This window comes from Balearica regulorum, chromosome 2 (assembly GCF_011004875.1).
Source record: "Balearica regulorum gibbericeps isolate bBalReg1 chromosome 2, bBalReg1.pri, whole genome shotgun sequence".
Taxonomy (NCBI): domain Eukaryota; kingdom Metazoa; phylum Chordata; class Aves; order Gruiformes; family Gruidae; genus Balearica; species Balearica regulorum.
Window position 1 is genome coordinate 104,942,171 of NC_046185.1, and position 17,378 is coordinate 104,959,548.

The window sequence follows — 17,378 nt, forward strand, 5'->3', positions numbered from 1 at the left end:
GTTGAAATAAAGATAGTTTAATAGGACAAAAAAGGAAGATTAATAATAACAATAATAATAATATACAAAACAATTGATGTACAGCACAATAATTCATCACCCATTGACTGATGCCCAGCTAATTCCTGAGCTGCGGTTGTGCCCCTGGCCAGCTTCCCCCAAGTTATATACCAAGCATGACATCATACAGTATAGATTATCCTTTTGGTCAGTTGGGGTCAGATGTCCTGGCTGTGTTCCCTCCCAGCTTCTTGTGCACCCCCAGCCTACTCACTGGTGGGGCAGTATGAGAAGCTGAAAAGTCCTTGACTTGGTGTAAACATTGCCTAGCAACAACTAAAAACATCGTTATTTGCATCCTAAATCCAAAACACAGCACTATAGCACCTACTAGAAAGAAAATTAACTCTACCTCAGCCAAAACCAGGACAATATCTACCGCTTATGCTATACTATCTATGTCATGCCCAGGTCCCACGCTTCCCGATACATTTCAATTAATCACCTCCACTTTTCCTGTCTTTTGACAGATAGAGATATATATACACACATATGCAGATATCACTCCCTTAGTCTATGGGCTATCCCTCTAAAATGTCCATGGAGTTCATTTAATCCATGACTTTGAGCTCCATCTGTCATAACAGTCTCTCAGGGCAAGAGTGATGGTGTGTGCTGTTGGATTGTTGCATGCTACATCTGGCACTGTTGCATGCTCACACAGTCTGCAGATTGAAGGTGTCAATTTTGAGGAAGTTGCTTGGGCATAAGTTGCTGAAGCCAGTTCTGGTTTCATCCTGTTGCACTTTGCTCAGTTACATCAAAGTTCATTCTTCATTAATCTAGGTAATTATTACTATAATAGGATTGATATGGCATATAGCAATTACAGTAGCAATGACATACAGTGGCAGGGTTATAGAGCAATTAGTATCATACAATTACATACATACTATCATACAATTTAATTTATTGGCTATTCTCACCCAAAATCAGATCCCCTTGAAGTACACACCGGACTTCCCCATCCCCCGCATCACCCACCAAGTGTAACCAGATCCTTGAGCAAAAGCAGTCCCACGGATGGGTTTGCTTTTGTCTGAAGCAGGGGTAACGCAGAGTGTCTTCCCCAGCATATTCTTCATGCGCGCTACCAGGACTTTATCCCCTTCTACAGGATGTGGAAGTTTTGATTGGGCAGGGCCAGCTCGATTGGCAGATCCCCTCATGTTAACTAACCAGGAGGCCTTTGCTAAATGTGTATCCCAATACACCACCCATTGCTCACAGTATAGTCTTTAACTGTATCGTTGTATTGTTCGATTTTCCCAGAGGCTGGTGCATGGTAGGGGATGTGATACACCCACTCAACGCCGTGCTCTTTGGCCCAGGTGTCTATGAGGTTGTTTCAGAAATGAGTCCCGTTGTCTGACTCGGTTCTTTCTGGGCTGCCATGTCGCCACAGGACTTGCTTTGCAAGGCCCAGGATAGCGTTCTGGGCGGTGGCACGGGGCACAGCATGTGTTTCCAGCCATCCAGTGGTTGCTTCCACCGTTGTAAGTACATGGCGCTTGCCTTGGTGGGTTTGTGGGAGCGTGATATAATCAATCTGCCAGGCCTCCCCATATTTATATTTCAGCCATCGTCCTCCATACCAAACAGGCTTTACCTGCTTGGCTTGCTTGATTGCAGTGCATGTTTCACATTCATGGGTAACCTGTGCGATGCTGTCCACCCCTCGATCACGAGCCCATATATATGTCGCATCTCTTCCTTGATGGCCTGAGGTGTCATGGGCCCAGGGAGCTATAAACAATTCACCCTTATGTTGCCAGTCCAAGTCCACCTGAGTCACTTCAATCTTAGCAGCCTGATCCACCTGCTGGTTGTTTTGATGTTCCTCAGTGGCCTGACTCTTGGGTACGTGAAGTACTTTTACAACCAGTTTCTCTAGCCGGGCAGCAATATCTTGCCACAATGGGGCAGCCCTTATGGGTTTGCCTCTGCGCTGCCAGTTGCTCTGCTTCCGCTGCTGCAGCCACCCTCACGGGGCATTTGTCATCATCCATGAGTCAGTGTAGAGGTAGAGCATTGGCCACTTTTCTCCTTCAGCAATGTCTAAAGCCAGCTGGATGGCTTTCACTTCTGCAAACTGGCTCGATTCACCTCCTCTTTCAGCAGCTTCTGCAACTCGTTGTGTAGGATTCCATACAGCAGCTTTCCACCTCCAGTGCTTTCCCACAATGTGACAGGACCCATCAGTGAACAGGGCACATGGCTTCTCATCTTCTGATAGTTTATTATACGGTGGCACCTCTTTAGCACGTGTCACCTCCTCCTCTGGCGACATTCCGAAATCCTTGCCATCAGGCCAGACTCTTCCAGAATTCCTGGGCGACTGGCGTTTCCTATTTGAGCCCGCTGCGTGATCAGTGCAACCCACTTACTCCACATAGCATCAGTTGCATGATGTGTAGAGAGGACCCTCTCTTTGAGCACCGGCAGTCGGGGTACCAGGAGAAGCTGTGCTCAGTACCAATCACTTCTGAAGCGGCTCAAACCCCTTCATATGCTGCCAATATCTCTTTTTCAGTTGAAGTGTAGCGAGCCTCGGATCTTCTGTATCCCCGACTCCAAAACCCCACAGGCTGGCCTCGAGTCTCCCCTGGTGCTTTCCGCCAGAGACTCCAGGTACGGCCACTCTCCCCGTCTGCAGTCTAGAGCACAATCTTTACATCTGGTCCTGCCTGGACTGGCCCAAGGGCCACCGCATGAACTATTTCCTGTTTAATTTGTTCAAAAGCCTGTCGTTGCTCAGGGCCCCATTTGAAATTGTTCTTCTTCCGGGTTACGTGACAGAGAGGGCTTACAATCAGACTGTAATTTGGAATGTGCATTCGCCAGAAACCCACAACACCTAAGAAAGCTTGTGTTTCCTTTTTGCTAGTTGGTGGAGGCACAGCTGCTATTTTGTTGATCACATCCAGTGGGATCTGATGACACTCGTCTTGCCATTTTATTCCTAAAAACCGGATCTCCTGTGCAGGTCCCATGACCCCACTTCATTTTATGGTGAAACTGGCTTTCAGAAGGATTTGGACTATGTTCTTCCCTTTCTCAGAGACTTCTTATGCTGAGTTGCCCCATACGATGATGTCATTAATGTACTGCAGGTGCTCTGGAGCTTCACCCTGTTCCAGCGCAGTCTGGATCAGTCCTTGGCAAATGGTGGGGCTGTGTTTCCACCCCTGGGGCAGTCAGTTCCAGGTGTACCGGATGCCCCTCCAAGTGAAGGCAAACTGTCACCTGCACTCTGCTGCCAAAGGGATTGACAAAAACACGTTTGCCATATCAATTGTGGCATACCACTTGGCTGCCTTTGACTCCAGTTCATATTGAAGTTCCGGCATGTCTGGCACGGCAGCACTCGTGGGCGACGTGACTTCATTCAGGCCACGATAGCCTGCTGTCAGCCTCCACTCTCCACTGGACTCGGCACTGGCCATATGGGACTGTTAAAGGGTGAGGCGGGCTCTGCTGATCACTCCCTGACTCTCCAGTTGGCAAATCAGCTTATGGATGAGAATCGGGAAGTCTCGGTTGGTGTGGTATTGCCACCGGTGCACCATCATGGTAGCTATTGCCACCTGTTGTTCTTCAACCCTGAGCAACCCCACAACAGAAGGGTCCTCTGAGAGACCGGGCAAGGTAGACAGCTGTTTAATTTCCTCCAACTCCAAGGCAGCAATGCCAAAAGCCCGCCGGTAGCCTTCTGGGTCCTTGAAAGACCCTCTCCAGAGGTAGTCTATGCCCAGGATGCAAGGAGCCTCTGGGCCAGTCACAATGGGGTGCTTTTCCCAGTCATTCCCAGTTAGACTCACTTCAGCCTCCAACAGAGTCAACTGTGGGATCACCCTGTCGCTCCAGAAATAGAGATGGGTTCCACCCCTTCGCGGCTTGATGGCATTAAAGTACACTGTGCACCAGTGTCCACCAGGGCCTTGTACTCCTGTGGATCTGATCTGCCAGGCCGTGGGATCCACACAGTCCAATAAACCCGGTTGTCCCTCTCGTCCACCTGGCTGGAGGCAGGGCTCCTCTAGTCCTGGTCAAAGTATTTGTTACTCATTTCTTGTGAGCATAAATCTTAAGTCCCTTTATTAAGAACGGAAATCTGACCAGGCCTTCTACTCTGTCTGGGGAACTGCCCACTGTAAACTGGAGCAGCAATTTTCACGGGAGAACCCCCTTTTTTGGTTGTGTTTCCTTGCAACTCACGTACCCATGCCTCTAGGGTCGAGGCAGGTTTTCCATCCCACTTCCTCGTGTCCTCTCTGTGGTCACGCAGGTAAAACCACAGGGTGGCCCGAGATGTGTACTCCCCATATCCTCTCTCTTGATTAGACGAACACTTTCTCCTAATAGCTGAGATACTGGTGTACAGATGGGGAGTAGGACGTGTCCTCTTTGAGTTGCTGGAACTCCTGGGACAGTTTTTTCAAACAGGTTTTTGGACTTTTCTGCCAGTTTTTCCACAGGTGAGATGGAGGCTCGTAGGGAGGACGAGACTTTCTTTGTATTGCCAGAGTTGCAATTCATGCACCATTTGTGTCCCTCGCCTTCTTTCCTGGTCAGTACTGCCAATGAGTTAGCATATGACAGTGGGGTGCTCCATAGAAACTTCCATGACGTGGGTCGTGTGCACTGGACTTCATCTGGATCTTTGGATGATTGCTCGTTGTTCAGGTCATTATAAATCACCCCCAGCACAGCTAATTCCCTCAGGTACTGGGTACCTGTCTCCATGGTGGTCCACTTGCCTGGGTGACATACAACATCTTCCTTTAAAGGATACCTTTCCTTCACACCTGTCATGGGGGTTGGAGTAGCCACAGTGCCTGTTGCGGGGAGGTTTGAGTCTAGGCACATAAGGACAAGAAGGTGACTGGGGAACAGTCTGCACAGCCACACCAAGGACAAATTTAGCCTGATAGCTTTCCATAACAAAAAGACTGGTTTAGTGAAAAAAGTGGAGAACAGTGTATGGTGTCTACCTTGACTTTAAAAAGGTTTTTGCGCAGTCTCCCACGGTATCTTTAGAGTAAAACTAGTGAAACACGGATAGGATGGGTGGGCTACAAGGTGGGCGACAAACAGCCTGGACAGCAGACCTCAAAGATTAGCAGTCAGCAGTTCAGTGTCTAAGTGTTGGCCACTTAGAAGTGGTATAATATAGGAGTGAAACCAATACTGTTAATAGCTTTACTAGAGTGTCAGACAGTGGGACAGTAAAAGTCCTCAGCAGATACGCATATGAGCTTAAGCTGGGAGCTGTCATCAGTATACTGGAAGGTGGAGCTGCCACTCAGATGCATTTCAACAGGCTGTAGGAATGGGCTGACGAAAACTCAAGCAGTTCAACAAAGGCAAACCCAGAACCTTGCAGCTGAAACGGAATAACCCCACGCAACAGTACAGGCTAGGTGCTCACTGCCTAGAAAGCAGCTTTGCAGAAAAGGGTGTTGGGTCCTGGTGGAAGACAAGTTGAACATGGGTCAGCAGTGCACCGATGCAGCACTGAAAGCTAACAGCATACTGCACTTCATTAGCAACAGCACTGCCAGCAGGTTGAAGGAAGATGACCGTTTTGTTAGGCACTGATGAGGCCACAGCTGTAACACCAAACCCAGTTTTGTGCCACCCCTGTGCAAGAAACGTTATTGAGGAACTGCAGAAAGTCCAGTAAAGGCCACAGAGGATGCTGGACTTCATGACGTATCAAGACAGGCCAAGGTGGTAAAAGAATCTGTTCAAACTGAAGAAGGGTTAATAGGGAGCAGAGGGAGTGTAAATTCCTGCCTTCCAGTACCTGAAGATGGATTATAGAAAAATCAGACTGTTCTCAGAATTGCACAGTGGAATGATGAGCTGCAAAAGTAACAAGTTGCAGCAAAAGAAATTCTGACTGGATGCAAAGGAAAAAAAAAAAAAAAATCTTCACAATGAGAGTAGTTAAGTGCTGGAACAGATTCCTCAGAGAGGCCATGGAAAGCCCATCCTTGAGGACATTAAAAGCTTGACTGACAAGATCCTGAGCAACCTGATTTAATTTTGAGGCTAGCACCTCTCTGAACAGGAGGTTAGATAAAACGACTCTTCCAATTTAAATTGTTTTGCACAGCTGTAGTTGGGAAGAAATCTTACTTTACCTTACTGACTTTCACAGACAATTACTGAATCATGTAAATTTACCTTTCTTCCCCAGGTGTCTTTCAGACCATTTTGTAATACTGCTCATCTCATTTCCCTACAACAGTAGCAATATTTTAACAGTTTATTACAAGATGCCTTTACCTCATCAGCCTTTTTGGTGCAGTTTTCGTTGCCGTTTTGGTTTGGTTTTGTTTTTTAAAGTTTCATGGAAGCGTTAACGTAAGTTGAGCTCAGCACATTTTAAATTGCTTTCTGGTCTCACATTAATCATGTTTTTAGTTCTTGTTCCTTTAGCAGTCCAAACAAGTAAAACACAAATTAAAAAAAAAAAAGAAACTAGGCAACAAAAGGGATGGAAACAGACCTATTAACGTGGAATATGAAGCTGGAGATTACAGGAATAACTGAAACACGGATGCATTTCAGACCTTTCAGAAGGAGAAATACATTACAGTTCTATTCTAAATTTGCAACACATCATGGAAAGATAAAACGAGAACAATAGTACTGGTTTCGGAAATGAGAGCAAGAACATAACTGCAGGAGTATTTGGGGTCTATCTGGTGTCAGAGAATAATATAATAATTGAGGTTGGAAGGGATGTCAGAAGATCGTGTATTTCAACTTCCTGCTCAAAGCAGGGTCAACTATGAGGCCAGACCATGTCGCTCAGGGTTTTATCCAGTCAGGTCATGAAAACCTCTGAGGACGGAGAATACACAGCCTCTGTGTTTTCATGGTGGAAAAGTTCCTCCTTACAACCAGCTGGAACTCTCTAGTTTCGATTTATGACTGCTCCCACTGTATACGACTGTGAAGAGCCTGGCTCTGTCTTCTGAGCAATCTTACTACAGTTATCAGAAGGCTGCTTTGAGGTGCTCCTTCTTCCCCAGGCTAAAGGCAGTTCCCTCAGCCTCTCCAGAGAGGGCATGTGCTCCAGCCCCCTGATCACCTTGAAGACTCTCTGCTAACTTGTTCCAGTTAACTGATGTCTGTCTTGTTGCGGGCCGGGGGGGACGACACACAAAACTGGACACAGTATTCTTAGATGTGGTCAGCAAGTGCTGACTAAATGGGGAGAATCATGTCTCTAGACCTACTGGCTATGCTGCTGTTAATACAGCCCAGGATGCCTTCTTTATTGTTGGGACACCCCTGGGTTCTTTTTCTGCAAACCTGCTCCCTGGGAAATCAACCTCCAACCCATACTTGTTGCAAGTGATTCTTTGTCCCCAGGTGCAGGGGACCTTTCATTTGTCCTTGCTATATTGCATAAAGTTCCTGTTGGCCAATTCCTTCCACCTGTCCAGGTCCCTCTGGATGACAGTCCTACCATTAAGATTATCGGCGTTTTGTTCCAGCTTGGTATTGCTTGAAAACTCAACAAGAGTGGAATCTGTTGCCTCCTCCAGGTCATTAATAAAGATGCAATATCCTAGATCTGAGCCCTTAAAAACGAAACTGCATTAGGCAGCAAGTCTCATCTGCAGATGAGTGCCTCCATCCCCTGCAGAAGGGAGTCTTTCTCTTGGTGGCACTGTTTACAACCAGTTGATTAGGCCAAGATGGCTCCCTGATGTACCTCCTCACCTGTTTTAAGGCCCCAAATTCGTTTTGTAGTGCATATCCAAAGACAGGCCAAGAAACATCTTCCTATTGTCAGGAGTCACAAACTTTCAGTCTCCACTAAACATAGCCTCCAGTCATCCTTCTTTCCATGCAATGCATAGTTCAGGCTATTGCCCTTGCAGGTTCTTCATGAAGACCTCGTCGAGCTCCCGTTTACACTGAGGCAATGTTTCTCTCCTCAGCTTCTTTATCTGACAGTTCAGGAAGCTGAACATGACAGTTTGAGTGCCATTGACTCAAAGAGAGATCATCTTTTCCCTACAGCCCAAGACTTGGATAGACACATTCTTCCTCAAGAGCTCCCTCTGGGTCAAGACCTCTAACATGTCATGAGTGGTTGGCCCAGCCAGTGCCAGAGACTGTCCTGCTGGACAGAGCAGGTGCACACAGTCTCAAGCAGTACATCTGCACCTCCTGCTGGCTCTCTCCACAAGAAACGGCTGTGTTAGTGCCCAAACTCCTGTCTGTGCACCCTGGCTGCTGGCACTCCCTAAGCCTTAGTGTGGTGGGTTGACCCTGGCTGAGGGCCAGGTGCCCACCAGAGCCGCTCTATCACTCCCCTCTTTCATTAGACAGGGGAGAAAAGGTACAATGAAAAAAAAAAAAAACTTACGGGTCGAGATAAGGACAGGGAGAGATCATTCTCTAATTATCGTCACGAGCAAAACAGACCGAACTTAGAGAGGGAATTCATCTTATTTATTACTAAGCAAAACAGAGTAGAGGAATGAGAAATAAAACCAAATCTTAAAAACACCTCCCCCCACCCCTCCCATCTTCCCAGGCTCAACTTCACTCCCGGCTTCAACCTCCGCCCCCCCCAGCGGCACAGGGGGACGGGGAGTGGGGGTTACGGTCAGTTCATCACGCGGTGTTTCTGCCGCTTCTTCATCCTCAGGGGGAGGACTCATCGTTCCTCCGCTCCAGCGTGGGGTCCCTCTCACGGGAGACAGTCCTTCACGGCCTTCTCCAACGTGAGTCTCCTCCACGGGGTGCAGACCTTCGGGAGCAAACTGCTCCAGCGTGGGTCCCCCACGGGGTCACAAGTCCTGTCAGCAAACCTGCTCTGGCGTGGGCTCCTCTCTCCACGGATCCACAGGTCCTGCCAGGAGCTTGCTCCAGCGCGGGCTTCCCACGGGGCCACAGCCTTCTTCAGGTGCCTCCACCTGCTCCGGCGTGGGGTCCTCCACGGGCTGCAGGTGGAATCGCTACACCCCCTCATCCTCCCTCCATGGGCTGCAGGGGGACAGCCTGCTTCACCATGGTCTTCACCACGGGCTGCAGGGGAAATCTTGCTCCGGCGCCTGGAGCACCTCCTCCCCCTCCTTCTGCACTGACCTTGGTGTCTGCAGATGTTCTTACATCTTCTCACTCCTCTCTCTGGCTGCAAAAAGCACTCTCTAACTGTTTTTGTCTTTCTTAAATATGTTATCACAGAGGCGCTGATTGGCTTGGCCTTGGCCAGCGGTGGGTCCGTCTTGGAGCCGGCTGGCATTGGCTCTGTCAGACACAGGGGAAGCTTCTAGCAGCTTCTCACAGAAGCCACCCCTGTAGCCCCCCCCGCTACCAAAACCTTGCCACGCAAAACCAACACACTTAGTTAAATAGAAATACAGAGCACAAGCCTGCTCTCTTTCCCTGCCGTCCGTGGCGGGCAATTTCAATGTTTTATGGTTCAAACTACCAAGTCTAGGAGGAAAGCATTTTTTTAATTATTATTCTGAAATAAATTATCATGTCAGGATGGTACAGCACAGTGGTACAGACAAGGCAACAAGTGCACGGCAAGTATTTTAGAAAAGATGTTTAGAAAAGATGGGAAAAAGCAAATCATTCAGCCAACTCTGTTCCCTTACAGTCACCTCCCATGTATGTAAACCTTCATCCTACAAATTTTATGTTTAAGATAAGGGATTAAGTATCAGATAATACATTCCAAAATGGATTCAGCAAAGACAAAGTATTTGAATTGCACTGCACAAAATGGTTAAATTACAGAACATGAAAATCAGTAGAAAAATAGTAGACAGCCCCAGTTTGTTGGCCTACATCCAAGGGGCATTCAGAAAATTATGCTACCAGCCTGATGTGAGGTAACTAAGTGTATTGGGTCTGGCTGAGATGGAGTTAATTCTCCCCACAGCAGCCCTCATAGTGCTGTGCTGTGTATTGGTAGCTAGCAAACTGTTGATAACACACCAGTGTTTTGGCTACTACTGAGCAGTGCCAGCACACATCAAGGCTTTCCAACATTTCTTTTTCCCCAGCAGCAGGCTGGGGGTGGGCAAGATCTTGGGAGGGGACACAGCTAGGACAGCTGACCCAAACTGACCAAAGGGATATTCCATACCATATGACGTCATGCTCAGCAGTAAGAAACTGAGAATAGGGGGAGGAACAGGGCGGGGGCATTCGTTGGTTTTTTTTTTTTTTTTTTTTTTTTACAATGTTTGTCTTCCAGAGTAAGGGGCACGCTTACTGAAGCCCTACTTCCCAGGAAGTGGCCAGACATCGCCTGCAGATGGGAAGTAGAGAATAATCTTTGCTTTTTGCTTTGCTTCCGCGCGCGGCTTTTTGGTTTAGCTACATTAAACTGCCTTTATCTCGACCCACGAGTTTGGGATTGTTTTTTCTCCATCTTCCTTTCTCCCCTCCCTGCCTTGCTGAGGAGGCGAGTGATAGAGCGGCTCTGGTGGGCACCTGGCCCCCAGCCAGGGTCAACCCACCACAAGTAGTTATTAAGTTGCAAGCTCCTGTGCAGGTCACGGGGTTTGTTAGCTGTGCTGCTTATCTCTATTTTGCTAAACTGATACAAACAATGGCTGCTCTGTGCTTTGGCCTAGTGTTGATGATCTTACTGTGCTGGGGTAGCTATTTTGTGGGGAGGATGAAGGAACTTGGGAGCATGCTAGTACAAACAATGGTTATGTGCATGGCCCTGGCATCGATGTTATTGCTGTGCTGGGGGAGCTATCTTGTGGAGATGATGGGGGAATACATCTCTCTCTCTCTACCTGCTTTTGACGTGGATGGTTTCATTATGCAGGCTCCTAAGGTCCTTGTTCACCCTTATGTAAGCTCATTAATATTACTAATTAATACTGCTGGCATATTACGGGTGTTGTGGAGTTTGGTTTTGTCCTGGTTTAAGGGGAGACAACTTTTAAGTGAGGCAATACTGAAACGTGCCCTGAGGCAGCCAGTCCCCGGGTGGCAGGGTGTGTGGAAGGATTTGGGCAGGTTCCTAGGGCGATTATCACCTCCTATAGCCTGGGACTTCACACCTGAACACTAAGACAGGTCCTTATAGAACAATTTGAGGGGTGCCAGTCTTGCTCTAGACTAGTTCCAGACCTCTCACCATAAAGACTCTGAATATGCTGACTATCTGAGTAGAAAGAGATCACCCAGATGAGGCAAGATCAAAATATCTTACAAAAAACACAGAGAACCTGTCCTGGTTCTGGCAAGGATAGAGTTAATTTCCCAAGGAGCCAGGACAGGTGAGCCAAGCTGGCCGGGGGCTATTCCATACCATGTGACGTCATGCTCACCATAAAAGGGGGCCAGTCGGGCAGGGGGGGTTCGGCGTGTCGGCGTGGCTCCGGGACGGGTCGAGCGTCCGGTCGGTCGTCGGATCGGTAAAATCGTTCTCTGTTATCACCCATTGTTACTATCTGTTATCAGCACTGTTGTTGATTGTTTCCCTCTCCCTTGCTGTCCCAGTAAACTGCCCTTATCCCAACCCTCGAGGCTTTGCCCTTGTTTTTCCGTTCTCCTCCCCAGCCTGCCGGGGGAGGGGTGAGCGAGCGGCTGGGGCTAAACCACGTCAGAACCCTACACAATAATTAAAACCGGTATAACAGAAATGGGATGACATTTGACAGTAAAAAGCTGAAGGCCTTTCATGAAGAGCTAACAGTAGTTCACATGATAAACTGGGAACTGCCCTCTCAATGCAGCTACTAAACCTGCGAATTAAATTTGTGTATATACAGGAATGGATATCTTTCACTTATTTGTAAGTTTTAACACAATTTTTAAGACTGAGTGCTATACTTTTGTTTATAAGACCACGTACAGTTTTGCTTACCTGTATTCAGAGAGATAAACTTACCCTGGAAGGGCTGCAAAAATTATTATAGGAATTGAGAGAATGTCTTCTACAAAGAGACTATGAGAAGACTTTTCCCTGTTTGGCCTAATAATAGGAAAGCTGAAAGTGGATTTGGTTGCATTCTATAAATATATCAGGGTGGGAGAAGTGCAATTTAAACTAAAAGGTTTCTTAGTACAATCACAGATAAATATAAACTTAATCATAACCAGGTTTAGTGCTTGAATAGCCCCAAAGCAGGTAATGAAGAAACGGGGCCAGCGATGCTGTAAGGACACAATTTTAATATAAAAATTCTGTATATGTGTATGTATGTTTTACTGATGTAAAAATTTGATGTATATAGATTTATATAAATGCACACACAAAGCCGTACAACATACTATCCAAAGGTACAAATCTAAACATAAGTTGTGGAAAAATATTTTCCAAGTTTGAATTTAGCACAAACAGCTCTTTGTTATGAGAGGAAAGTAAGCAAGCAGATTTTTGCTGGATTCACAAAGCCATATATCACCATGAGCATCTCAGATGCTTAGCTAAGAAACAAGAACTAGCAGGAAGAAAGAACAGTACCAACATCTTGTCCTTAATTTTAAGTTCCCAAAAACTTGGAAACAAACAAGATCCAGAAATTGGGTAAAATACCTTAATCTCTCTCATTTCTTACATGCTTGTCACTTCTTGACCAAATCCTGACCTCAGATTTGTATCTCTATTTCTCCTGAACTTCAGCAGAACCTGCTTACCACTAGAAAAGGAAAGAAAACTACAGTTTTAAATCTTTAAGTTCTCATTTAAATAACAATGATACTACATCTCATGACTCACACATAGCATTCACACAGAAAACCATTTGCTTATAACCCTAATCTTGCTACATCATTGTCAAAAGGCATGATTTGAACTCTGAGGAAACAACCAAATTTAAAACAAGCTTACCTGTTCACATACATCACGGCACATTAAGTTGTCCTTTGCATGGTAACAACAAGACAAGCCTATGGAAAAGTAGGAGGAGGGAAAAAGATATTTAAAAGACTTAACGTACTTAACTATCATGTCTGAACAGAAGCCCCCACTTGGCCTGTCAGGGCAATTTGTCTGGTCCACAGATGACCGTGAGAAGTTTTCCTTCCCAAAGGCAAAAAAACCCCCAAACCAACCAACACAACCAAAAAAAAAAAAAAAAAAAAAAAGAAATTTTTATTAAAACATTGACACAGACCCGTTGAAGTCCCACAGAATTACCCCTGAACACTCACTGCCACCAAAAGGAGATCTCACTCCCCTTCCTTCTGCTTCTAGCCACATTTCTGCTGCTTAACTTGGACTAGTTTGGCACCCGCCAAATTCAATTTATTAACCCAGGAGAAGTAATTAAAAAAAAAATAAAATAATAAAAAGGTGAGCAAAAAAATCCACCAAAAAACTCCATAGAGATTATATACCTTTGTAAATTGAATCATCTCACAGAATCTGAAAAGTGCAAGAACCAGTTAGGAACAGGTGGAAAAGGAAATCAGAGCATGGACCTCTTTTCACACAGAGGTGAACACAGCTGCTCATTGAACTCTGGCTTCTTAAAAACTTGGAATAAAACTGTAAATTGTTTCACTAGTGATGGATGATTAAGAGTGGTTTTGCCTGACTAAATGGAAATCATAGAGCAAACACAGATATGAACACATCAACAGGAAAACAAATGAGAACTGAAGCACTAGGAAGTCATGAAACATCAAGTTTTAAAGCAGCATTTTTAACACAATACTTTGTTGTGCTTTGTTCCCCCTACCATCCAAATATTTCCTTCATTCAGAATTAAGCTTGGCCGATATAAAACAAACTGCACATCTCCTTGATGTTGATTTTCATCCTCACTGCCCAGTGTCTGGAACACTGTATTAGAAAACAGACAGAGGTTTCCTTCAAAGCTTTTACTTCCACACACATCTTCACACATGGGATCATTTAATGATTACAGATTTCTGCTCAACTGTACCTGCACTACATATCACACTGATATAACATAAAAGCAATACTGTACAATGATACCACACATATAAAGATGTATTTCACAATGCTTAGTGACTAAATAGATTTTGACTGAACCAATAAGAAGATGAATTCCTTCATAATTTCACAGTTTACAAGTGCTTTCATCTGAAAGCTTATAGCTGTTACAAGAAGACAGTCAATTTAAAACTCAAAAGAATCCATGACCATCAAACCCAAAATTCTTCAATATTGAAATGACATTGAAAATAGAAAAGAAAATTTCAGCCTGAAAATGTCAAGGAACTGGGGGGGGGGGGTGGGGGGTGTGGAAATCACTGAAAAAGTTGTCAGTCACAATTTAGAACAGACACTAAAGGATTGAGCTATATTTTAATGCAGAAATCTGTCATTCCTGAACAAGAAAGAAGAGAAACCAAATTAGGAATTGTAACTGGTGAATGTTTTCATTAATAATTAGAAACAACACAGCAAAATGCGTGTAATAAACGAGGACAGCACCAAAATCCTGCTTACAACATGATGAAAGAATGCAATTCTAAAATTGACTTTGATGGTTTTTTGCCCATTTTCTACCATCACAGAAAAGGATTGAGATATGACAAAGATGACTTAAAAATCTTTCTGATTTGCGGGCTACACATGGGATCTTGCAGGATTTCCTGCACTATGTTCAGTAAGCTGATCTGTGCCAAGTATCAACTTCATCATTAGGAGGCTCCACCATGTTCAAACCTCAGTTATTTCACTTAACTGAAAGGCTTTGTTTTACACTTTCTTAGTCTTGTTGTAAAGCCATGGTATTTGAAATATATAACAGCAATAAAAAACATTAAAGAACAGACAGTTTTTCTTAAGGCAAGAGTTGCACTTATTTTCAGAGACGTTTCTAAATTTCAGTGCCTATGCAATCAGACTGCAAGCACATTAACACAGCGCTGGAGAAAACATTCAGGTTCACAATGAAAAGATATCCAGCAAATTAATTTTCATAAGTAAAAAAATCCAACCAAATGTACATCAACATAGGCTTTACTTACAAACAGAAATATTGGCTACTCAATCATGTTTTTATTGTTTTGTTTGACATAAGTCCCAGAATTTTTTCACTATGCAAATTCTTATTGAGAGTAACTGCTACATTTAAGAGATCTGAGAATTCAGAGCTCCCAACCTATAAAGAGAACTTACATTGGCTTAGGTGACAATCCATATGTTTAACTGTGTATGTCATTATGATTTGACTTCATTAATATCTTAGGCAACATTTTATCAAATGCTCCTTCGCATAGATTATTTAATACTCTGTGGCCTTTTATCTATTAGTTTTCAGTAGCTCTCAAGCCTCCTAACACACATCCAGTGTAGTTCTCCTTCTCAGTCACTTCCACTACCAAGTTTCAAGTCTTATCAATTATACCAAAGAGTGTAACAATGAAGTAACAATATACTAAACTTTATGGTTGTTTAATTCCTTTTATACAGAATCCTAATCAATTGATGGCATCTTGAATTAGCAGCAAATTAAACTGGCCCAGAGTGATCTTTAGTGCATAAGTCAGAAATGGAAGTTATTAACAATATCCATTCCAAACACAATACCTCAGTTCTCTTTCCAGTTAACCTCTTCTGAAATGTCTTATGGCATCTCCTTCAGCCAGTTCCTTACTTTCTCATTCCTACTTTCTCTTCCAGGTTTCGTTTCAAAATTTTATTCATGTCCAACTATGAAATATCTACTCTTCCTTCTTTGGTAAGATCTGCTATCTCAGCAACATGAGTAGGTTTATCAAGGGCAAGTTGGGCTAGAGTATGGTTGGACTTGATGATCTTAGAGGTCTTTTCCAGCCTTAACGATTCTATGATATTTCATTCCACTAGCTTTTTACTGCCTTCTTCCTAAAACTGTGCCTCACTAGAAATAGAAACTCCAGAACAGCAACGAAATGCCCATAAATGTCTCAGTGATTGCAGTCTTCTGCTTTAAAGTATTACATATTTTGTATTTTCCATTCCTGTGACAGCATTACCAACGTGATCTATTTATCAAAAGCTATTTGCCAATATCTGTGCTTGTGCTGCCTTCTTTTTTCATTACTCTTCTTTGCTCACGTCAAGAAGTTACGTGCTATCACAACTTTAATGCAGGAAACTATTTTACCCCTATCCTTCTCTCTATTAAACATCTTGCCTTCGCTTTTTAAAAAATTCAATACCTTGTTGAATACCGTACTTCTTATTGAAAATGTTAGCAAAACCAAAGGAATATGAGCCCTGGAATACACAGGCTGTTCTGATATTTCATATGGCAATCCAGAATTCAGGTTTTACCCATTTGGAGCAAGACTTCTCTATGTCAAGCCACAATCTTGGGAATTTACCTATCACCAGCATGACGGCCGAAAACACAAATCCCAGCCTCAAGTCTTGTAACCCGGTAAAAGGAGTCTATCCTCATCACATTGCCAGGCGGGATGTGGGAAAGACCCCCGCACCTCACCCCTCGCTACCTCAGCTATTTAAGACCTCTCTATCCGGTTTCCAGCCTTCACACCAGGGTTTCAGGCGGGTGCTTTCCACGGGAAGGCGGATACCGAGACAGCCCGAGCGGGAAGAGGACCGGCACCAGGAAGGCGACGCTGCCCCTTCCTGGCAGCACCCCACGGGCACCCGGGAGCCGCCCCCGCCCCTCACCTGCTGCGGCACCACGCTCACCGGCCTCCCGCTCCCGCGGGGCAGGTGCAGGCTGCAGCGGGTGCTGGGGTGCCGTACCCCCCCTCTCCCGGCAGCCCTCCCCCGGCTGCGGCGACACAGGAGGGACCAGCGGCGCCGGGCCGCGCCCCATCCCCGCGGGCGACGCCACCGCCCCAAGGCTTCGGCACCCCGCGGACGGCCTAGCCCCTGCGCCCTGTTGTTGAAGGGCGACCCGCGGAGCCGCCTCCCACGCTCCGCGGCTCGCTACTCACCGGCCACCGCAGGGAAGAACAGCAGAGCCGCGGCCAGGCAGAGCAGGGCCCAGGGCCACCGCGCGGCCGTTGCCGCCATGGCCCCCTCGCGAACCCGCAGCGCGCTGACGCGCCAAGCGCCCGCCGCGCGACTCCGCCTCGCGACCCCCGCCCGGCAGGCGGACGGGCTCTGACGCGGGCAGCGCGCCCGCTCCCAGCCCCGCTCTGCCTCCCGCCGCCCCCATTGGCTGCGGCTCCCCCGCCAGGCCCCGCCCCCCCCGCCTGGCCGCCGCGGACATTCCAGCGGGCGCGAGCCCTCGCCGCGGAGGGCTGCGTCCCGCGCCGCTAGCCGCCCCGCCCCCGCCCGGCGGTGGACAGCGGAGGATGGTGTGGGCAGCAGAGCGGCGTCCGGCGGCAGCGGCGGCCTTGTGCCTGCCCTGGCTGCGCCTGCTCCTCCG

General features: G+C 46.2%; 1 protein-coding gene across 2 annotated transcripts in view; it reads right to left on the reverse strand.

Annotated features, from left to right (window-relative positions):
* RECK (reversion inducing cysteine rich protein with kazal motifs) overlaps positions 1-17,140 on the reverse strand; it is an 89,313-nt gene extending 72,173 nt beyond the window's left edge. Inside the window, exons 1-2 of one of the 2 annotated variants that reach the window (XM_075745237.1) lie at positions 16,942-17,140; positions 12,902-12,960 (exon numbers count right to left, since the gene is read on the reverse strand). In XM_075745237.1, coding sequence (XP_075601352.1) covers positions 12,902-12,960; positions 16,942-17,020 — 138 coding nt within the window. In that variant the 5' untranslated portion in view covers positions 17,021-17,140. The remainder of the gene's footprint in view (positions 1-12,901; positions 12,961-16,941) is intronic. The other variant, XM_075745238.1, reaches the window with a different exon arrangement.
* Between the last annotated feature and the right edge of the window lie 238 nt (positions 17,141-17,378).